Source organism: Notothenia rossii (genome assembly GCF_949606895.1).
Source record: "Notothenia rossii genome assembly, chromosome: 1".
NCBI classification, from domain to species: Eukaryota; Metazoa; Chordata; class Actinopteri; order Perciformes; family Nototheniidae; genus Notothenia; species Notothenia rossii.
This window is the reverse complement of record NC_136912.1, coordinates 23,140,164-23,164,122: the sequence shown is the minus strand read 5'-3', so window position 1 is coordinate 23,164,122 and position 23,959 is coordinate 23,140,164. Positions and strand designations below refer to the sequence as shown.

General features: G+C 39.5%; 2 protein-coding genes across 3 annotated transcripts; one reads left to right on the top strand and one right to left on the bottom strand.

Moving 5' to 3' along the window:
* Positions 1-1,381: 1,381 nt before the first annotated feature.
* On the top strand, positions 1,382-18,791 carry ankrd49 (ankyrin repeat domain 49). Of its 2 annotated transcripts, none has more exons than XM_079647405.1 (3): positions 1,382-1,515; positions 5,497-5,717; positions 18,092-18,791. In XM_079647405.1, the coding sequence occupies exons 1-3, from the start codon at positions 1,383-1,385 to the stop codon at positions 18,566-18,568; spliced, it is 831 nt and encodes a 276-aa protein (XP_079503531.1). In that variant the 5' UTR covers position 1,382; the 3' UTR covers positions 18,569-18,791. The 2 variants fall into 2 exon arrangements, with proteins under 2 accessions (XP_079503531.1, XP_079503532.1); XM_079647406.1 differs by lacking the exon at positions 1,382-1,515 and adding an exon at positions 1,531-1,677.
* On the bottom strand, positions 8,576-14,083 carry LOC307017692 (uncharacterized protein). Its single transcript, XM_079647393.1, has 9 exons — positions 13,805-14,083; positions 13,315-13,480; positions 12,964-13,192; positions 12,286-12,844; positions 11,909-12,116; positions 11,520-11,777; positions 11,209-11,380; positions 10,970-11,083; positions 8,576-10,873 (listed from the first exon to the last, which is right to left on the bottom strand). Coding segments are annotated over exons 1-9 (1,953 nt in total). The 5' UTR covers positions 14,051-14,083; the 3' UTR covers positions 8,576-10,872.
* Positions 18,792-23,959: the final 5,168 nt, after the last annotated feature.

The following is a 23,959-nucleotide window of genomic DNA, read 5'->3' as shown; positions in this document are numbered from 1 at the left end:
GAGCACTGTAAAAACAAAGCAGTTATTACTAAGCTGTGATTGCTTTGTAATTTAAAAAAACGTTTTAATAATAAAAAAAACATGTTCAATAGGCTGTATATCAATAAATCCCTGCAGTCGTGTGTTTGTATGAACTAAGATGAATACTAAGAGGCGAAATAGACAAACAGAGCTGCAGCGTAGCATTTATTGAGATGTATATTATCTGTCCACTATGCCATGGTGATTGAACAGTGAGTGCACTTTTTGCTAATGTAGACTAATGCTTTCCTTTGCTGTTGCTCGATGTTGCCATTTCTCTCTCGCTCTCTCTTTCAACAATTTCCATATGCCGCACAAAGGGCAACAGCAACCGAAAAATAACAATCTTAAAAAGTTATAAAACACTGGGTTTATTGAAGTCTCCATCTGCAGCCTGAACTGATTATGTTTCTGAAAAATGACAAGTGTTTAATGGATGTATCACATCAGAAGTCCAAATTAGGAAGTCTAGCGCACAAACATCTACAGCATTTAACTTGAAAAGAAGTGAGTCAGTCGTGCAGGAAGAAAGATACCCTAGATTTTATTTTATTCCCCAGTGCCTGCATTCAACATAATGAAATAATGAATTATATGGTGTTGGTGCCTAAAATAAGCACCTACTTTCTGGTAGAACATATGATGTATGTGTCATCCCCAAATGACCACGGTACCACCCAGAAAATCGGCCAAATTAGCCTTCAAATTGCTCATAGTATAAGAAATGGTGCTGAGAATACAAAGAGTCCAAGATCCCAACAAAAATAAGAAAACAATGTTTTGCCTTTTCTAAACTGGACATTGACATTTTATTTTGTAGTATAATACAATATACTTTATTGACTCAAGGGGAAATTTGTCTTGAACTCGAAATTGCTTACGACATTGTTTGAGCATATAGCTGCCAGCAGTATTAATAAAAAAAACAGAACACAGCTCATCATATCAAGAATCTACCTTTCAAAAGAAAAAATGTGAAAAATGACGAGAAATAGGATCAACACTTAAATACAACCGGAGTAAAATTCAACAGCTACCCTGCAGCACTTAAAGTAATTCAAATTAGCTGTACCTTTACCAGCTTTAATAACACTTAAATGCATCAATGATTATAATCAAAACATATCATATTTTTTTCTGAAATGGGCCAATCTGCATAATGAGTACTTTTACTTTTGTTCCTTTAAGCCTATGTTGATGCCAATAGTTGTACTTTTACATAAGTAACATTCTGACCGAATGATTTTTACTTGTAACAGAGTATTCCTACATTCTGGTACTTCTACTTAAATACAACATGATTTGAGTACTTCTTCCATCTCTGCTAATCCAACCGAGAATACATCCATCTGTGAGCAGTCATGAATTCTCTGCAACATGACTGCACCAATGGAGGTATATTCACTCCGACCTGTGAGAGGCAGCAATGGTCCACAAGGCCTCCAGTCTGCCGGAATTGCAGAAGAAGAAGGTTTGTTTTGAACCGAAAAGAAGGTGAGAATTAAACGGAATCAGTTTGTGTTTGTTAAATAGTTGTTTTCTCTCCACTGTGTGAGAACTGTTGCTGTTTCGACAAGAGAAACGTTACTTCACGCCTTACGTGTAACGGTTGTCCGTAAGCTAATGATAACGTAAAAGGAGACGTAAACTGCACAGGTCTGTCTTTTAACTTCGAGCACAACAACACATATTAATGGTAGAGTTGTGTGTGTTTACGTAAATGCCGTAAAGGAGGCTCTATTCATTTAATGTAACGCTGAGTCTGTGTTGATACTTGTCCGGAGGCCAGAGGCTTGACTACGAATCTAGTTGAGTTAGCCGGTTGACCTAATCCAAAACAAACGCGCTCTCGCTAAACTGTCCTACGACGCGGGTTACCAAGTGGATCGCTCAAACCAGCCGTACCTTTTGGAGAGGCGAAGTCCCTCCCTTTCCGGGGGACCTCCATGGGACCTTATTTCGGAAAAAATATGTATTGAATTCAATGGAGAGAGAAAGATTATCGTTCGATCCCGTTTGAATTGTGCCACGAATTACACATATGATGTTTGTCAATTTAAAAGATAATTTTCCCAAAAATAAAAATGTGTAGTAAAAACTGTGAAGTAACACTTTTGTGTGAAACCGCACAATGAACTACATCTCCCGTCTCGCACCACACACCAAAACGGCCGTCACGTTGGCACATTTCACTTCTTTCTTTCAGAATGAGGCAAAAAGTATTAAACGGGGTGAAAACCACTACAAGTCTGGGCATGTTGAGAGCTGTACATACACAAAAGGGGAGTTAGTCGGTTCCGTAAGAGCCCGCATGTGGGACCGGAATTCTGGGATTTGTAGTCTCTCTAGTTGCGTATTTGTCATAGTCTTACATTTCAACAGTTTTGCGACAAACTGTGACTTTTTTGACTTGGAAATAATTTTTTAAGATTGACAAACATCATATGTGTAATTCGTGGCACAATTCAAACGGGTTCGAAAGATAACCTTTCTCTCCCCATTGACTTCAATAGATAATAGGCCTGTTTGAGACAAGCGAGACCTGCGCAGACCTGTGCAATTTCGATCAACGTCTTGCTAGTGCGTTGCATGATGGTTAGTCAGTAGGCTTGTTTGAGACGTTTGAGACGCGTTGCGGCTCGCCTCGAAAGTAGACCAGAATAGCCGATCGCAGCCGGGGGATGTCTCAAAAAGCTCGCCCGAGTCGGCTTCTTCTTCTTCTTCTACTTCTTCGCCTTCTTCTTCTTCTTCTCTCGGTTTTTTGGCGGATTGCAAACAACTTTAAGGTGCATACCGCCACCTCCGGAGTCGGCTTGACTCGGTTTGCATTTATAAAGAATGCACACATGTGTTTAATCTTTAATGTCAGATATGTACTAAGTAAATACATTTGTTCCTGTTCAAGATTAGATTCAACTTTATTGTTATTGCACATATTACAGGTACTGAGACAACGAAATGCAGTTTAGCTTCCAACCAGGAGTGCAACAAGCAGTAAAGTGAAAAGTGATGTACACAATCTACAGAATAAAATATAGAATGAATTGAATGATGAATAAACAGTGAGGGGTATGAATATGCACAGCAGCCTGTGAACAGTATGAACAGTGTGCATGAATATGCTAAGATATATAAAGTATGAAAACGGTAAGCAGTGCAAGTATAGTATAACATATATAGATATTAATTTCATGATGATAAACATTGTGGAACAATTATGAAAAATGTTAATGGAGGGGGCGACGTAAAACTGACACAAAACAACAACAAACTTTTGCCGAGCCAATTGGAGAGTTTCATCACCAGCACGGGGTAAAAACCACCAATGAGCGCTCAGCTGGAGATACCAGCGAGTTGTCTCCCATCAAGCATTTCGCTTCCGCAGCCCGTGGAGAGGAACTGCGCCGCCTCGCCGCGCCTCGCTCTCAAGGCTGCGGGCGTCTTTGTCCCGCGAGATTTCAATGTCTCATGTAGGCGAGCCTCCAGAGCAAGTCGGACAAAATGACTAACCATCATGCAACGCACTAGCAAGACGTTGATCGAAATTGCGCAGATCTGCGCATGTCTCGCTTGTCTCAAACAAGCCTCCTCTCCACGGGCTGCGGAAGCGAAATGCTTGATGGGAAACGACTCGCTGGTATCTCGAGCTGAGCGCTCATTGGTGGTTTTTACCACGTGCTGGTGATGAAACTCTCCAATTGGCTCGGCAAAAGTTTGTTGTTGTTTTGTGTCAGTTATGGTTTTACGTCGCCCCCTCAGAGCTTTCCGACTTCAGGCAAGCTTTTTGAGACCTCCCCCGGCTGCGATCGGCTATTCTCGTCTACTTTCGAGGCGAGCCGCAGCTCGTCTCAAACAAGCCTATTTTTTAAGGTCCCATGGGTCGGAAGTAGATGGGCTGGACTTCGCCTCTCTATCTAGTTAGGTAGAGAGATATATATATATATATATATATGGCGTTCACATAAAAGGGGTGGTATTTGGAGCGATCGACCAATCACAAACATGGACAAGCTGCGTACTGACAGTGCAGCGCGTCATAATTCCTGAATGAAAAGTCAACTATAATATTAGAAAAATATGAAGACGTTACACTTTAAAGATCCATGACTTAAACACTTTATCCAGGATAAAAGTGTTTGAATGCGTTCATTAACAGTTTTATGATATCACTGCTGCCCCGTCTAAGACACTAGTGGATCTGACTTTAATTACATTTTACTTAATGTGTTGCTTAAAATAATACTTCTGCATACAGTATGTGACACTGTAAGTGTTGCACGGCCAGATACAGCTCAAGAAGCTGACTCAGATAAGGAAATAGATGATACATTATGATGTGATATCACGCAATATGAATGATAATGGGACACATCGACGTCTGCACTCACAGTGCCGCGGACTGTACATAATGTTACTTTGATCCGGTTACTTATGTTTTGGCAGATTGTTGTCAGCATAAGTTACCGTGGAGATCTAGCCCGCTAAGAAGTGAACCAGCATCGTAGGACCGGAAATCCAGAGTTTTCCCTGAAGTTAGCTCGCTAAGCGAAAATCCTGCTTCGTAGTACAGATGTCACGATCTTAGTTTTATATGACGGTTTTAGTTTGGTCTGTCTTGTCATGGTTTTATTTTGCAATTATGTTCTCCCTGTGTCTTGTCTTCCTCCCTGTCGTTAGTTTCCCTGGTGTCTCTGATTGTCTGATTGTGTTCACCTGTTGCCCTTGTGTTTCTCCTTCCCTACCCGGCTGTTTCTCGTCTTGTGATTACCCCTCCCTGTATTTAGTCTTGTCTCTTCCTGTGTTCGGTGTTGGTTCATTGTTTGTCGTTCATGTCTCCCTTCATGTTGGTCACAGTCACCTTTTGTTTGGATGCTACCTCGTGCTACAGTACCTGTTCATGGATTCTTGTTTTTTCAGCTTTCGTAAATAAAGCTCGCTTTTTGTTTCATTTTGAAGCCTGCTTCCCTCTTCAATACGCATTTGGGTCCTATTTTTCCCCAACCCTGACAAAAGAGGCCTGTACTACAAAGCAGGATTTTCGCTTAGCGAGCTAACTTCACGTTTTTTTTCCTTTTGCTGAACGGCTAGCCTGGGGCCTATACTACGAATCAGGATTTTCGTTTAGCAAGCTAACTTCAGGGATTTCTGGTCCTACGAAGCTGGTTCACTTTTTAGCTATGGAGTCAGATTTGGTTCAATATTCTAGCTATTAGAGTTGCCGTATGGAGTTCTCCAATATGGCGGACCATCTCGCACATGCGCACTGCAGGGCTGCAGGTCGGGTAGTGACAAGCAGTATGAGGCATGGCTACAATGGGTGAACTGTTTGGTATTTTAAGCAAAAAACTTAACAGAGATGTTTGTTCACTTTTTCATTCTGCAATTCTAATTTTAATTTCATCTTAGTTAGTTGTTCACTCAGTATATCTGCCTGATTTTTAATGTCTTGGTTTCTCTGAAAAAAAAAAAAACAAGTGATGGAGTTTCCTGAAGATTTCAACCAGCTTGAGCTTCTGAACACACATGGACATCTGATCCCCCGAGGAGCCAGCAGCCTGTGGACCGAAAGCAAGGACGAGGAGGACGAGGTGGATGAAGAGGAGAGGTACAACAGTGAGGAGTGGTATCTAGAAAAAGAAGAAAGTCTCAAACACCTACCAAAGGTGCTCATTCTGTGGGCTGCAGAAAACAATCGCGTAAGTCATGTTTTGTCCTGGCTTGACTCTAAGAACTTAGACTTCACCCCGTTGTGACTCTCTCTTGTGGTAAACATGGGTTAAACTGGGCATAAGATAAATGTGACGGGATCAACCCTTGGTTCTCATTCGCGTGCGTGCCTGTGTAAAACATTTAGTATTTCATTTCCTAATAGTTCAGATTCACTTGCTTTAATATTACTTCTTCGTGACTTATACAAAGACATTTCGGAAGGCTCACCATCCTCAAAAATCATAGTTTAAGCCCAATAAGAAGCCTAAGGGCTTTAGACTTCTAGTTTGTTTATTTCTGTAAATTGGATTTAAAGGTGACTGTGAACTTACAAAACCCATTTTTGGCCATAAATCTAAGTATTGATATGCTAAATATGACAATTTTAGACAAACTACAAATAGAAAAAATGATGAAGCGATGTCATTTTTGGAACTTAAGTCTTTAGCAGAGGCAAACAACTGCCTGGTTGTAATGCTAATTATTTTTATAAAAATTCAACCTAGATGTGACATCTCTTAATGATTGTTCTTTTGTGAAAGTTAAATGTTAAACTTTGGAACACATGGAAACACAGAGAGGTCTCAGTCACGACTGATGCTGTTTAAACTCAATAACTTCTGACTGTGCGGAAACACTGAGCTGCTGTGTCAGGAAATAAGTGACTGGAGTTGAATTTAATTGAGAAAGAATATTTATTCGGGAGTCAGGCAGGTCAATCTCACAGTGAATGCAGTAAATGATCACTTAAGAAGAGTAAGTAATTATAGCAATTAGGCCCCTCATCTGTTAGTAGCATAGCAGTTTTCTTTCAAAGGGCCAAGGGAACTCAAAAGGTCTCAAAGAAATTACAGTTAACATTATGATGTGAAAGATAATGGATACATTTGTTCAGCCTCCTGCTCAGGGCTTTTTACATTATTTCCACTTTCACTGAAATATCTATATCTTAATATCAATAAATATATCGTTATTAATGTACATTTCCTGGAAATTTGTGATAAATAACCGGGACCTCCGTTTGAATCTCATCCAGTGGATAAAATATCTGAGAAATCACATTGATAAAGTAATTTAAGAGATTCAAAATGAAAACTAACATAAAAAGTGGCGAAAGCTCGGATATTGTCTCAAAGTTTATACCATATAAACATTCAAGCCTGACAGATTTGTATCTTGTCAGCATTTTGTGTGAAAATGCAGTCTGTATCCTCACACCTCCCTCACTCAACCTAACTAGCTTTCTCTAAACTGTTCTGAGCAAAGACACAGTGTGTGCGCCACATGTCATTATTTAATACACTGAGTATGTTGTTGTTTGTGTGCCTGCTTCCCTTTATTATGTTAATGAAAAGCAATTGGAGTCTAATACATGTATTTGTGTGAGACGGGCGGTTTTCTAAGTAGGCCTTTCACAGTCAAGTATTTCTTGTTGGCTGATTATTTAAATAATGTTGCTAAAGAGACAGATTTCTGCCAAAAGATAACATTTATTAGTGTTTTCAAAGAATTCAAAAGCAAACACTTTCTTGTGTCTTATTTTGTGCTTATTAGATAATTATTTGTAAATCATCCATGTAGTGCTGGATGATAAACCTCTAAAATTCTCAAAGCCCAATGTGACACTTTCAAAATGGATGGAGCAATGGGAAAAGAAACTCATATGAAGATATTTTTGATCAAAACCTCTATCAATATTGCTTAGATACTGTAGGATTGACCACTGGGGATTTCACTTCATATTTACACAATGAGATATTTGATTAATAATCATCTGTAGGTCAGGCGTTATGTGGATGTAATGACTGAGTGGGTTATGGTATATAACAGATCAGCTAGAAGAGTCTGCAGGTCTGAGAAGGACATTTATTTGGGGTGATCAGCCTTTAAAACCAGGCAGCACTTTGCAATGTTTTTTTTGTCTGAACAATTCTCCAAACCCTAGTTGGATATGATCATATAAATCAGCTGGAAGCAGAGAGTGGATTACGGCTTTGATTGAAAAATGATTTTTGTAGAAAGATCCAGGTGGTAAAAAGTAATTAAAATAAGTGGTCCTGACTGCAGCTGTGAGCTGAGTTTAGCTTTTCCTGGTTCACCTTTCCATTTGTATTTTGTAAGAGAATTTGTGAAAGTTATGAACACATTAAATTGGTTGATTTAACTTTAAATATCCTTTTGCACGCTCTTTCAGCTGAGGTTTAGATACCTGTTTTTTAAGATATTTTCTTAATTTTGAATTTCGCTCCCCCAGACCTTCAAAAAATAATTTGCTGTTAATAATTCTTGCACTCTAATGACAAAATTGCAAAAAAAAATGTATGGTTTCTAACAAAAGCATGCACAGCAAGTTCTGTACTACATCTGTTGATGATACATTCTGTACATCTGCACAAGAGTGTGCACATTTTGAAAACATCTAAGGAAAAAATAAGAAGCCAGAAATAGAACATATTAGTATACAGTGTACTGTCCTCTGCAAAGGAAATACATGGCATGACGAGAGTGGTTAACATAGAGCGAACACATTTAATGAACCCTGAAACCTCTCAAGGTCCATGAGGAACAATAAGCACCCTGTGGATATTTAAAGGCCATGTAATGCATCTAACACAGGTGTTTTTTAACATGTAGTTTAGATATCACCAGAATAAAAATAAATAAAAATGTTTAAAGTTTGGTCATAATTAAATGACATATACGTTAAAAACCGATGTTGGTTCCGAAGTTTGCCGAGTACGCCCCCGATCACTCCCGAACGAGCGGTGACGTCACACGTGGCAAACATTGACATTTTATCAAATCAGTCCAAATGGCAAGCAACGCGACAACTTGCGACAGCGACAGCGATCATTCAAGCTCAGATTCGGTGGGTTATCTGGATTCAGTTACAGAAGTAGAGAGTGAACCAGCTAGCCTTTCACTTCAAGGCATCTTGCCTTATCAGTACGAGCCTCCTGCCCGGCAATCGAACAACGAGGCAGAAACTTGTGAAAGAGAAGCGGATTCCGCAGCCGGCGAGACTCGAGTCGGCAATACTGAATGGTAAATTCTGTTTTATTTAATTTGACCTGCACTAAATGTCGATCTTAATTTGTCATCTGTTCCTCACACGTCCGTCAGATATAGTTTTTTTTTAATGTTATGTACAATATTCAGGTGTACATGTCAATGCTGTGAAAGCATGCCCACTGCAGATGAATGCGTATGCTGCAGAGAGATCTGGCAGGTGATGGAACAAATAGACAGTTTGCAACCTACTGACCAGACAGAAGACACCGACGAGAAACCAAGGTGCATTATTAGCCACCCAGGCTTTAGAGAAGGCTGTCTCAGTGTTTGGACACTGAAAATAGCGTATCTTCAGTACAAACAACAACACAGAACAGTTGATGGCCCACTACACCAGTAAGTAAATATTGATTGACCCAACTGCCTATTGCAGCTTTGCTTTCATATAATACTTTTAGTCGCTACAGATATGGTACACTTTTAAAGATACCATTAAACTCTTTCAAGCAGTCAAAAACAGCTTGGCTTTTATTTTTTCTGTGTATGCAAGTTCAATGTATGCTTGGGAAAAGAAACAACTACACATGTGAGGAAATATATAAGAGGTCTATGATTCTGTCAAGCAGTCATGTACAACCTCATATTTATTTTGTACAAGTAAAATACAAATATCATGTTATAAGCCAATTTGTAACCATTGCTACATAATAGTACTACATAACATTTTATTTTTCTCCAAATATATTTATAATCTGTATACTTGTTTTTCATTAGGAAGTATCGATATACAGCTTATCGACAGTTTGTACGTTGGTGCTGGGGTGTACTCGGCCCAAAAATCAGAGTCCCACTGCCTGCATGTGCTGTAACCGAGATACGGAAGACTTACCTGAACCGGGAGGCCGCTATCAGGGATTTCAATGGCCAAATCTGTAATTTGACATAAGTCATGCAGCTGAACCGGTTAAAATGGTTTTGCATGATGTAAATAATTTACAAAGTACATCATTTACAATATTATTTTTCCAAAGAAACATGTAAATATAACATTTTCCAAATCACAAGTTTGTAAGATTGTACTTATTTACTGTTTGATAAATAAAAAAGGGTTCTTTTGTTAATTTTTCACCTGTAACATTTGATCTTTATTGCAGTGTACATAAGTCTATTTTGGTATATGTGCGAGCCCACAAATAATTAAAAGTGGTAAAAATAATAAAGATATTCAGACGTAATTGATTTTTGGCCTTACTTATTTCACTTCAACTTTTATATATTTCAGTCACTAGGCAAGTTCACTGTACTCTGGTGACATTTAGCTCAAGCTGGCATAACACCTGTAGTACCTTAATTCTGACCCGAGTTTTGTGCACAATCTTCCAGCACCCATGATCAATGTTTATAGCAATCAGGAAACATTCACAGCTCAAAAGTATTTTTAAATTCTTAGGGCTTTAATTCAGCTTCTCTACTAATGATAGTAATATATTTAATGCTAATCTGATCAACCAGAAGAAAGTAGAACCTGGATGTTGGAACACTGTGCCTACTGGTTCAGTAGAAGTGCATTGCACGAAATGTAGGTCCCGACACCCCACCAACAAGCACAGACATAAACAGCAGAATGTAATGTATTAGGCAATAATATCAGTGATATGAGTGAGTAGAAACAATCACAACAAAAGAAAAATGTATAATATTGATGGCTGATCACCAGAGGATTCAATAACCAGTTTGACAGTCTGCCAGGTATTATGTTAATACAGTATATAAGCATAGAGATATTGTCAATTTTATTTGAAGTACACTATTATGAAGTATCACCCATAGATACAAGAAACGTTTTTTTACAAAATTAAAAGGAACTGTTTACACAAGATAAGAACCACACCACAAAAGAAAGCAGGAATCTTATTTCAAAGCAATGATTAAAGATAGTCTAGTAAACACTGTTACTGGTTAATGAACCGAGACCTGTGCTGACGCACTGCCTCATCTTTATCGGGGTGGTCCATCTCTGAGGCCAAAGGTTGTGGTTCTTGGTCACGGACTTCTTGGATGGACTCTCTCAAGTCCTGTGGCGAGTCAGAATAGGCTTGCAGAAGATCTTCAAGAATGTTTGTTGTGTACTCTAAAAATAATAGAATAGTTTAGCAGGGTCGGAATGCTCATGTGTTACTGTATTGGTAATTTGGTATATTAAAATCTGTCCCCTATCTAAACTTACTATATGTAGCTGTTGTCTTTTCCTTGCGTACTGAATGTTGACCCTTTTTGAACTTTGGGAAACGGATTGTGAAACGCTCTTGGCCCTCTCGAGTGTAGTGCTGCCAAGTAGTACCTGAAATAAATATTTAAAACGATTATTTCTTATGTAGACTGAACAATTACAGAAAATATAGAATCAAAGTATCCCTAAAACACAATTAAAAGAAATCCATTTAGTACCAGATTATCATTAGTTACCTAGCAAGCTGACAGAGCCACATGAATCCTGTATGCTTCGGTGCAAAGCGAATGATTAAACTATGGAATGCTTCCAGAGATGATGTTTGGTATGTACTCGAGATCTTCTTGATGTCCTTAAGTACATGGGGATTGGTTAAGATGTCATTCAGCAGCTCAGCTGGCTTAGATCCTGCAATAAATAGTTTACATTTTTAGGGAAAGAGATTAACACCAGGACTGCTGCCTGGGTAGGTGGCTTTCTGATTTGGCAACTAAATTAATTTTGCCTTTAAATTATTCCAGTATGTGCAAAAACATTTTTCATGTACCTGGTTTAAGCCATTGTTTATTTCTGTTGTCACCTAGTAAATGGGCATGGTCACACATGGGGTATATCTCGGTATCATGCTCATGTATGTCTTGCACATGGTTAGCAACAGACTTCCACTTTTCCCCTAACAAGTCAGCCTGCCCTTCTGGAACTGTCCCTGCGACATAGTACATATGGTGAATGATCGATTTCTTCCACAAACCAACATCTTCACAACCCTTCTTTTTGGCGAGGGCATCGATCTTTTTACCAAGTCCTATAATTAAAAGATTCAATTAATTACCAACATACTGTACATGTAGCAAAGAAGCATATATAATACAACACAAATGTACAATAATCTAATAAATTCAGTTCTACTTCCATAATGAGCACACAAATTCACACCTTTCGCTATATGCCATGCATCGAAGTGATGTTTCAGCTCTGCTGTGCGGGGGTTGTGCGGAGTCTCTTCTCTCAGGTACTTTGCAATAGATTTGTGCCTGTCAGTTACCATAGATGCGACATCCAGCTCATGCGTCTCGGTCAGGAGTGTCAGACACCTCTTCAAGCCCTCGAGCTCACAAGCATTGCTGCTGGTTACCTCATTGCTCTGAATAACGACATAAACAACATTGGTAATATGTCATCATTGTTCTATACTGTATTTGTATGGTGGTTTCATACCTTGCATTCATTAGTATTAAGTTAGAAGTGTGGTAAATTGTACTGTACCATGTACAAGAATATTACTACATGTACTTAATTCACTAACTATTTACCTGGACTAGTTGGGTATCCAGCACTTTGTTGATCCTTTGTTCGATCACCGTGTAGCCTCCATATTTGGCCGAGTGGCCAGGGCTGTCACAACGACCATCCCCTGTCAGATGTATGCCACCTTCCATGCCTTTGAGTCTCTCCACAAGACTCGTTTGTTCTGTTTGCCAGGCGTTGACTATGGATGGGATGATGTAGGATGATTGATGACGATGGTAGGTATTGCGGCTAATCCTGCAAACTTTCATGATGTCAAACACCCCTAGAGTCTTGGAGGGTAGACTTCCTGACAACAAAATTGATGCCGACATGATCAGATTTCCAACAGGAAGTTGATTGAGAAATGGCTGGCTGTTCCATACTCTTGTGTATTTACAGTTTCCACATTTCTGCCTGATCTGCACTAAACTGCCAATGTTGTTAACAACCTCGCTAGAACTTGATCCAGCACAAATTGGGCAATACTGGAACAGCTCCAACAAATTGGCCTCAAAGACGAAATACTTCTTGTCTTGTGCATATTTCCTGGGGCATTTGTGCAAAAGTTCTTCTTGCCTTTGTCTGGAAGCAAAAAAACTTTATCAATGATGTGTTTTGTTACAAGTACATTAATGTAAATCTGTTTATATTAATTTTCATTACCTTCTAACTAAACTATGGTATGTTCACACACAGCTAACCTATCTTCTTCACATATCTCCTCCTCTTTTTCCTGTAATGCCTCATCAATCGACAGCTCCGAAGGCTTGTAGTCAGAGTCAGAGTCATCTTTGATGGGTGTCTGATCAGCGTCGAATACAAGTGTAGCACAACCTTTCTTTGGTGTTGACACTGTTGGTGTAGATGCACTTTCTTGCTCTTCATACTGTGTACATGCATCAACCATGATAACTGGATCTGTTGAGGTCCCTGTAAATTGGAAATGATAGTAACCATAACATTGTCCAACACATGGAATGTCAAAAGTGATACTGAGACATATGATAACAACAATTCACCAATCTATATTTTGTAACTGTTTTCTTCTGTACCTTTGCTTCTATAGTAAGGTCTTGTTCGAGTTGAGCACTGTGTGCTTGCCTCAGATCTATGTGGCAATGTGCTTTCAGTCACCGAAGCTGCAGCAGGATCTTCTGGCAAATTAGATTCCATATAAACATCTGAGTCGCTCGAGACATGATCCTGTTCTGTCAGCAACTGGAAACAAAAACAAACAGTTAAAAATACCTAACAATTTCAGGGATGGATCCTGCAGCAATCATGTTGGTCTCAAAACGTTTAGCTTTTAATGAGACAGACATATGCACACAAGCTAATTCTATTTTATTTAGGCACACATCTTAACAACTCAAATTCTTACTATTTATGTATGTTTCCCCAGAAATGGGTTGAATAACTTAAATCACACTTTTATCATAGGCCCCACAAATACAGCACACCAAACTCTCATAGATCTACATTCGTTTTCAGTCTAAAACAAAACAAAACATATTAATTTGATATAAATGAAATAACACATACCCTTGCCACCTCTAATTTGGAAACAGCCCTTCTAGGATGTGGGCATATTTCACTTGTTTTCGTTTTTTTGCCTGACGAAGTGAAGAAACTGTCAACATTGCTGGCAGTCGTTGCCGACGAACATGCAGCAGATCTGGCTCTCTTTGTGCCTGATGCTTTTGGAGTTTCGGCCGGTCTTTCAGGGTTTATGGTGGGTACAGCATCTAACTTAAGCGTTTTTTTTGTCTTGTAGCCTAATTCCACCATCAAAGCTCCTTCAAAACTGTCTGGGGTGAAATGGCTACCACATATCACAGCTTGTGATGTCTCGTGCGGCGGATGAAAGTTCGCTCTTTTGGTCTGGACAAAACGGATCCACTGACGTCTAACGGTCGTGTTTTTCGGAAATTCGTGTACACTGTGACCTGACAGGCTTGAATTACCACAAAACTGAACTACACATCGCTTCACCATCATGAATTGTTGGATAAAAAAAGTTTAGCGAGGTCCGGTTACACACATGTTGAGCGAAAATAGCGGAAGGATACAAAACAAACAATCCAGACGAGGCTGGTGTTTGCCACGTGTGACGTCACACAGCTGGGTTAATGGCTGGCTAGCTTTTTGCTACCGGAGCGGAATAACACGGGAAAGTGGCACACATTTCATGTTATTTGGGGGGTATTTATGGAAAGAATCATTGATGTTGATATGTCAAATGAAAAAGTGGAAAGTGATGAAGCGATTTATTAACACAGAATAACGTTTATTTTGGACATTACATGGACTTTAAAGAAAGCTTCACTTTGGGGGGGACCAAATCTGCCATAACCTCGTTTACTCAAAATTCATTATGTTCCAAATGGACTGTATTAGGATAAAAAAGAAAATAAATGTCTTTGCTAATTTTACCTACCAGCAGCTGCTATTATCGGCCGCTTTTTGACTCCACTACCAACTATGAAAGGCAATATCTCTGTTTTGTATGGTCTCATCCACTCTCTAAACCCTGTCTCACTGCACACTATTAAAATGCAATGGGAGGGTGATTTACAATTTGAAATTGAAGAAGATGTTTGGAATGAGTGTCTGAGACGGTTTCACTCGTCCTCCATCTCTGCATTGATTGCTTCAGTGTAAGGTTCTTCACCGCTATCACTTAACTAAGGTCATTATCCAAAATATATGACGTGTTGATCCTGTCTGCAATAGATGCCGTCAATCTCCAGCTACCTACATCCATATGTTTTGGACTCCCCCCTCTCTGCATAACTTTTGGTCTGAAATATTCATTACAATATCACAGGTTATCTCTGTCTCTGTCAAGCCTTCTGCAATCATTGCCCTATTTGGAGTCATCATTAGGCCTGCAATGCCAAATTAAAAGAAGAACTTTGTAGCTTTTGTTACCTTCTTAGCTAGACACTTGATTCTACTCAAGTTGAAATCCCCAGCTTCACCTGCCCATCAGGACTGGACAGAGCTGGCCCAACCCATTAAGCGACATAAGCGGCCGCTTAGGGCCCCGCAGCCACTAAGGGGCCCCCTAGCAAAAAAAAAAAAAAGTTTATTTAAAAAATAAATAAATCTCAGTACACCGTCGCCGTGATAAGCATGTGTAATTAATTGTGTTAATATGCCTAGATTGCCTACTCTCAAAGTCATTATTGAGTCAATAATATAATACATTAACCGTGCTTTACCTGAACCTCATCATGACACAAGAGAGGACTGCAGGATTGTAATTTCCCGGGTTCAGTGAATGCAATAGAGGCAAGACACCAGACCAACCAGAGTTAAATGGAAATAAACATCTGTCTTATTGGCTGACAGGTACCTATCCTGTGAGCTGTGACAATGTTTAAAATAAACTGTCAGTCGGACTCAGAGTTTTTGAAGATGGACATATCTAAATATTTTCTTAAAACATACGACAATTCTCAAGTGGTGGCTCACACAATAACCCCAGAGCCACCACTTGAGCCAGGTAAACAAGGTATGTAAATGTCAGTAAACTTCCAAGTTATGCGAACATGTAAGCAAAGCATAAATTACAGCTACTTTGACGTTACATTGAATCGTGGGGGTAAGCTAAACCGTTAGCAAGTAGCTATAGCTAGCCAGATATATTAAATAAACACTTTGTCATATAATCTAAATGTAATGTTTTTTAGCGTTACCTAGTGATTTCAAAGAAAGCTCTCTGGGAAATGTTGACTTACTGTTCGACATGAAGCTAGAAGCTACCTTACAGTACACAGTTGATCCGGAGTCCTGTCAGTTAAAGTGTTTCACAGTTGGCTTAGCTAAGCATCAACCTAGCACTGAAATATATGGATGTTATGTGACAGTATTTCTGAGAAAAAGTCAGCTGAAATGGTGGCATGCCACTGCTTTACATGTCGACAGCATGTTTGAACGTATTTGCAGCAGTGAATGTGGCTGTTTGGCCACTGACGTTACCATAACAACACCCGAATTTAAATGTGCAACCTCTTTTTGTGACAGATTTTTGCAAGAAATTATAATTCTTCTGAATGATATTCCTATTGAAAGCTATTTTCTATGTGAACATTATGAGATGGACAGCCAGAGAGAATAAATGAAAAACAGTTATGAAATACTATATGACAAAACAAGAATACAGTTTAAGTGATTTGTAAAATATCCATAAAGAAAAATCAGTTTACAGTTCTGTTTCCTATGGGTGTTGAGAGATGTATCCATAGATCTCTTAATTTTTCTCTCAAAGTGCACCAGATTGATGCTTTCAACATCAATATTTAAAAGAAAAAAATCCCGGAGGATCATGCCCCCGGACCCCCCTAGAGGAGGTGAGGACCCCCCCTAGAGGAGGTTAGGTCCACGGTGTTTACATGCTTATTTATACAATATGTGTGCTTATGCTAACATCATAAGACAAAATTTGGTTCCGTGTTGTGTGTAGTGAGAACGCGCTAGAGTGAGGGGGGGCCCAAGCCAAAGCTCGCTTAGGGCCCCCAAAAGTCTAGGGCCGGCCCTGGGACTGGATTAGAGATATATTTGTGTCACGGCCACGTTACGGCCACTCTAGTCAATAGGTGCTATTCCACCAGACGCGCCGCGTTACGGCTAGAAGCGTCCCAGAAGCGTCTCGGCGCTGGGCTCCGCTAAAAATAGGCGGCTGGTCTATTTTCGAGGCGTTGCATAGCGCCGGGCAGGAAGTGGACCGGTCAGAGCATCCAGTCAATCCCCAAAATAAACTAACTTACAGACCCTATCCCTCCGTAGTCTTTCTAGTAGGAGAAATGCCAGCGTTCTCCTCCGGTTTACAGGCACTGTGTAAATTATATATAGAATAATTATGATGATGAATGCATTTTTTTACCACTAAAATACAGCAACACCTCTTTGATTCATGTCGTTTATAACTGGAATATTACAATTATTATTAACTTTGTCTGTACAAAGTAGCCTGTCCAGGAAATATGCCCAAATCAACAAAAACGGCGGGCCGGCAGGCAAGACGCTCCGCTTCTGAAACGCGCCCGGTAGGGTTTGACACTGTAGGACAGTGACCATCAACTGGCGGCCCGCGGGCCACATCCGGCCCGCCAGACATTCTCGTCCGGCCCGCACGGCGGGGGTGACTGTGGCGTTGGCGGAGTGGTTAGTGCGTTCGTCCCCCAATCTTTTTTCCGACAGAGAGGCAGCATCTGCGGGACAGTAGACTGCTTACTGCGTAGCCTTCCCTGCCCTGAAGAAGAAGTGATCCTTCGTTAGCGTGAAGAGTCTGCTAAGCTTTATGCGCTCCGCAGTACCTGAGCTTGCTCCACTAGCACTTCTGTCTGAAAACCCAATAAAAAAAAGTCTGAAAAAAAAAAGTGCTGATTCTCTGTCTGTTACTTTAGATGAAAATAAGGAGCCACTCCCCACGCCCCTCTAAAACATATTTGGTTAAAAAAAAAACACAATGGTGCTCTAGAAGGAGATTCAGGTGATAAGGTGGGGGGGGTTACCTTGGTTGGTGATTGGCTAATGGTTACACAAGCCAAAACATCGTTATGACATCATAAAGTGGCCAAAATCTGATCAGCTCATTTTCTGACAGGTTTTTATATAAAGGGATTAGGACAAAAAGTGAGCAAATATTTTTTCCTGAAAACTTTCAGAATCTCTTTACACAGAGGGGACTCATGTTTATGTATAAAAGACGTGGAAACGTGGATTTTGCATAATAGGTGAACTTTAAGGGAATAGTTCTTTCATGAGACTATTCGAAGCAATTTGCGGTTTCCTAAAAACCTCTGTTTCTGCATTTTCTCACAGGTTTCCACAATCCGAAGGGTGGTAACTGCTGATCCGTTGGTGGTGCACAGCTGTGATGAGGATGGATACACTCCGCTGCACCGAGCAGCGTACAGCGGCCATGTTGACGCTGTCTCTGCTTTAATCGCCGCGGGGTCAAAGGTGAACCCTCGCACCCACGACGGCTGGACGCCCCTCCATAGCGCCTGCCGCTGGAGCCGCGTCAAAGTGGCAAGTTTTCTCCTGAAACATGGAGCCGAACTGAACGCCCAGACCAACGGGGGGCTCACCGCGCTCCACCTGGCCGCCTCCGACACCACCTCCCTCATGACAGACTCCCCCAACACGTTGGAGCTCCTGCTATCTCAGCTACACCTGAGGCCGGAGCTCCGCAGCGGCAGCGGGGAGACGGCTAGGGAGATATCCCAACGTACCAGCCCACACCACGTCCTGTTTGAGATGGTGGAAGACTGCGTCAATGTGGCACCGCTCTCATGAATGAAATAAAACACGGGGGCAGATATTTAAACCCTCACATTGTTAGCTAAATGTACACAAGATTCATGAGAGTTTTCACAGTTGTACCCACATTACTTGATGTTTTTAATACATGAAAGGTGTCATATGAGTATATATTGATGTAAACATGCTTTCCCATGTTCATTCATGTTTTTGGTAAAGCATCGTAATAAATAAATAAATGTCTTTTTTAATGTTGTAATACTGTCTATGTACACTTGACCTCAAAAGCAAATGCTTACCTGTTCCCCTCATATATTCTGAACCATGAGTCCAGACCTGTCTCTGTTAGCAGAATTGTAAAGTTGTGTCGGGTAATTGACTAGACCTTATGTTTGGCACATCATTAAATGCTGAGTGCACTTATTTTTAACATTGTAGCTTTTTCAATGCCAAGATCCAAGGAGTTCAAGGTGAGTAATTATGTTGGATGGATTTATTTTTGAATATAGCTTAGTATTTTTCCTTTGGAACCAAACACTTTCTGAATGGCAAAATTCTAAAACTATTCCTGCTCAAGGTTTCTTTGACAGGCACCTCTACCATTTTCAGTTTTTGGCCTCTAATTTGTAGCGTTCTCCTTGATGATTGAAATGCCCTTTTTGAATGTCTCCTTTTTAGTCCAATAATGTTCTTGAGCATGATGTTGCACAGCATACGATGCGACTACACAACTCACTGATGCACTTAGGCTTTCACACATGATTATGAAGGTTATATTATTTGTGTCAATGAATGCTCACATTGTTGGAATTACACTTAATTATGGGATTTAATTAAAAATAAGAGTTTTCAGAGAAAAATCATTTTTTTCCTGCACAAATCCTTACCTGAACTGAGGTTACTAAGAAACAAGCTGCTTGAAATGTTAAAGGAATAGTTCAGAAGTGTTGAGGTAAATGCGCTGCTGTGGTCCCCGTCCACAGCATCACATTGTTTGCTCCTGTGTTGGTAACTCAAGAAACTGTAGAATGCAGAGCTGGAGGTGACACACAGACTATGGATAAATTCATTCAACCCCACTTGTAGAATAATCTGCATTTCCTCCTTTAATCAATTCAATTGTTTTGTTTGAAGGAACATTGAAAATGGTGATGAACGCCAATCCAAACATTCCTAGGTGTCTTAAGTGACACATTTACAAAAAAATCTTATAGAAACAATACATTGAGTGGCTCAGTCTGTAGGGTCTTGGCACCAAAGGGTCGCTGGTTCACGTCCCGATTGGACCAAAAAACATCATATGGAGTGAGCTGGTAGCTGGAGAGGTGCCAGTTCACCTCCAAGGCCACTGCCGAGGTGCCCTTGAGCAAGGCACCTAACCTCAAAACTGCTCCCTTGGTGCCGGGTACCTGGCAGCCTCTCTGCTCTGCCACTTCTCCTATCTGCATGCAGTTGTGTGTGTGCATGTATATCCTCTGTGTTTCTGCATGTATATCCTGCCTGTGTGTGTAATGTGTGTAAACACAACAGAGTGGGGAAAGACATTTCCCTGTAAGGGATGAATAAAGTATATCTTCTTCTTCTTCATTGTCATTTATGTATTAAAAACACATTTATTAAGCTTTTTGCATGCAAACCTCTCGATGTGTAAATTAATCTAGGCTCTCAAATAAATGTAATGATGTTTCCCTTTGAAATATAAGCAGTAGAAAGTAACATGAAAGGAAAAGTCTTAAATAAGAGTAGCTCAAATGTGTTTATTATCACAGGACTGTGTGTCCTTCCATCACAGATCTTTAATGGCCAGAGAAAAACTGCTGTTTTTCTATTTTAATATATAATTTCTTTGGACTCATGGTGAACGCATTACTATAACATTAACACTGACTCTTGTCCTTATAAGAAAATGTTAATGTCAACCGATTTATGGTAATAATCAGTGTGTTATTGCAATTAGAGAGTGCCTAAAGTGTTCTGTTTAGCAAGAGTAACAGGCAGAACAATGCCATTCGTTCATCTAATTTTACCTATAAGAAAACATGCAAAGTGTCTGTAACGTTCTTGGCTTGAAACTGATCTTCATAACTCAACCCCTACGCAGAATATTTGTCAGGCTTACATTTGCATTTAATCAGAATCAGGTTTGATGCCAAGGTGTGTTTCTTTGCATGTTTGGTTCTAAACTAATCACAAAACAACTGCACCAGTGATGTAACATAAATACAATGGGATAATTGAGAATACAAATATGAAATACTGAATATCTGTTTTAACAATGAAGAGTGGTGCTGTAAAACAGTATTTAGTTTAGAGGACATGTGCAATTATCTACAGAAACAATAGTCACAAGCTGAGTGTTAATGTGATGTCTATGAGGCGGGATGTGAAACACAATTAGTTTGGTTCATCAATCTGCATCACTTGAAGCCAATATATTTCTTCATATTTTGTATGTTGTTGCAAGAATAAAGCTGCCATGCAATGCAAATAGATAGCCCTTTATTCTAACCTTTTATGCTCTTCACCTTTTTTATATTACCATATTGTATTCAATGCGCTCCTTAGATCACTTTTTATTTTTATTTTATTTTCTCCTCATAGCATTGTGAAGCAACTTGAGATTACGTTGTTTTTAAAGTGTGCCATATTACTGAAATGTATTATTATTATTATTATTATTATTATTATAGCAACCTGAATTCTTTGTAAATCATAGGCATGTTGTTTTTGAGCAACTATTTTTTATGACACCTGTAAAATCATATCTGTATCTAATAGTGAGTCCCAAGCATGAACGATTGAAGAATTACTAAGGATACTTGTCTTAACTAGCCAGTAATGATAAAGTGCCAGTATGCAGAAATACCTTCAAAAAACAGAAGGTCAGACTCAAAGATTTGTCCTTGTAAAGGTTGTGGTGAATCACTCACCAGCATGCAGGCAGTCTCTCCCTGCGGGGGGGCTTCTGCACCCTCATTTATCTTGGGAAGTTAATGCCAAATTAGCATTAAAGGTCCTCCTGTTTAGGCATTTATGTAGTAACGAAACAAAGGTACATCTAAACATAATAGCGCTGAATTAACACAAATTCAAAGGCAGACAGTACAGAGTGCATGCAATAATACCAGTTATACATTATGGTCTTACACATTGTTAGACGTTTTGTTGGTGCATTCGTCAAAAGTTTTTCATGATTTTCTAGAAAATTAGAACCATTCATTGTGGAAGGTTTCCTGCAAATTACTATGTCTAATGGAAGGTTGAGTGCGTGACTAATTACTTCAATGTCAGTTAGTTCCAGTTTATTCGTAGAAATCTTTTTATTTAAACAGCGTGACATTCAAGAAAAGTAAATACCAAACCACTTTTCTCTGTAGTTGAAGATAATCAGTGTCACCATGCATTGCACCGAATTAGGTTGAAAAACTCCATCAAACGAAGCAATCTTTTAGTTTCTCCTCATTAACATTTGAGCTGTTCTTTCAAGAAAGTAGTTTCTGAAATTGACAATGGTTATTAAATATAAAATGTTGAATAAAACAGATTCACAAATCTTAAGTGAAATAGAAGTGTTTTTATGTGTCTTACTTTGTGTATCGCCTTAGAGCAATGTCTCCATTCCTTAGAACATTTGAATTAAATGAAGGGATAATTTAAATTAAGATTATCATTTTATTTTAGCAAATTCAACTTTTGAAAAAATATGTTCTTCAAATTGTAAGGACTGCGAGGTCATTTTGTCGATTTAGATGTTTTATTCCTCACATTCTCCAAAGGGACAACCCTTTTTTAGAGATTAAGGTTAGAATTACTGCAAATTGGAGTGAGGCACGTAAATGAGGGTCCTTACGAGTGGAAGAATAACCCTGATAATAATAATAACATCCAAACTCATACTTTTTATCTGTCCCTTTACTGTAGCTCCAAAATTCTCCACTATGCTCACTCGCTGGTTGCTAACTTGGTTTGCCTGCCCTTTAATGCTGGCCAGATAATATACAGTGGGGTTGTTAGACATTTTTGCTGAAAACAGCTAACGCAGCTTCACAAATAATAACATGAGAGTGAACCAAAACAGTAAAGGTATGACACATTTATCAACATTTCAGTTTTTACCTCAATGTTAATATGCCAGAATTATTTTATGAGCTCGCTTCAATCTGTAGTCCCTCTGCAGGTTAATCTTTGAGAGTCATCCATTCACATGACACGTAGTCAATATTTCCATTGTTTGGCATACTAAAATATATATTATAACAGTTTTAACAAAGTTACAAACTGCAAATATTAAAAACTTTGATCCAGTAGAGACTGTACTGTTGTCTCGAAAACAACAACACGAGAAGTCTTTCAGTGCCCCAAAACAACACGTGAGAACATTTCTCTAGTAGCTTTCAATAATTATGACAGATGATGTTGATGTTGAGCTACAAACTCCACATATGGAGGTCGGTTGGGAGGGATGAGTAAACAAACTTCAGATTTGAACACCTGTCGGCGCTGATGGTTTTCCTATTTAAAAAAATGTAAGATATACTACAACTTAACCAAATTGTTTAGTGCCTAAACTTATCTAAACCTTTGCTCTAGTGTTGTCACATCATAAAACTGAGTTATGCTTTTTAGTAAATCGCTTTGGAAGGCCCTAATTATGAAGGGGCCATTAGATTGGAAAGTGCCTCTGAGTCTCATTTTTGAGGGCCTCTTACCACTAGTTGATCCAGTAAAAGCTATTTCAAAGGCACAATCACACCTGGATGTGAGATCAACCAACAAAGCTGCAACATAATTATTTGATGAGGCAATGGCGAGGTACATCTATATAATTTTTAGCTTTGAAGTCGAAATGGTTGATAAATGGTTTAACATTTAATCAGTAAGGCACCTGGTGAATCTCAGTCAAAACATCCACCCATTACTTCCCCACATATTACAAATGAATTCTAACCCTTAAAAAAGTACAGTGCCCATTATTAGAGTAAGACATGGATTTAAAATATGGGGCGAAGCCTGCGAGCTAGTTCAGGCAGTCAACTCGAGCACTTATGCTGCATTCATACATAACGCCCCTTGCCACTCTACAACCAACCAACCAGAGTCTCCTTAATATGCCGCTCTATTTAACCTGCCTCTCTCTATGCATTGCTTGCTGCTGCTACTTCCACGTCGCTGCTGCTTGCCTGCCCCACCACCACCCCAGCTTCCACCCCAGCTTCCACCTGTAGGCTCGGGGGGGATAATTATTTGATCATCACTCATCGTGCTATGTATATCTCTGGAGTGATGAGGCCCGAGCCTAGATGCCAAACTCAACTATATGCTACTTCTAATAAACATGTTAAAGAAACACGTGAGTTGTCTGACTGAAATATAATTCTTCTTTGCCTGCATATCTGGTGATGTGACAGCATAATTGACATAAATTCA

Coding starts and splice junctions, on each gene's coding strand:
- ankrd49 (XM_079647405.1), top strand. CDS start 1,383: ATGAATTCTCTGCAACATGACTGCACCAATGGAGGTATATTCACTCCG. Junction 1,516..5,496: donor TGTTTTGAACCGAAAAGAAG/GTGAGAATTAAA, acceptor AAAAAAAACAAG/TGATGGAGTTTCCTGAAGAT. Junction 5,718..18,091: donor GGGCTGCAGAAAACAATCGC/GTAAGTCATGTT, acceptor ATTTTCTCACAG/GTTTCCACAATCCGAAGGGT.
- LOC307017692 (XM_079647393.1), bottom strand. CDS start 14,050: ATGGTGGAATTAGGCTACAAGACAAAAAAAACGCTTAAGTTAGATGCT. Junction 12,845..12,963: donor GAGATATGTGAAGAAGATAG/GTTAGCTGTGTG, acceptor TTTTGCTTCCAG/ACAAAGGCAAGAAGAACTTT. Junction 12,117..12,285: donor TGGATACCCAACTAGTCCAG/GTAAATAGTTAG, acceptor GTCGTTATTCAG/AGCAATGAGGTAACCAGCAG.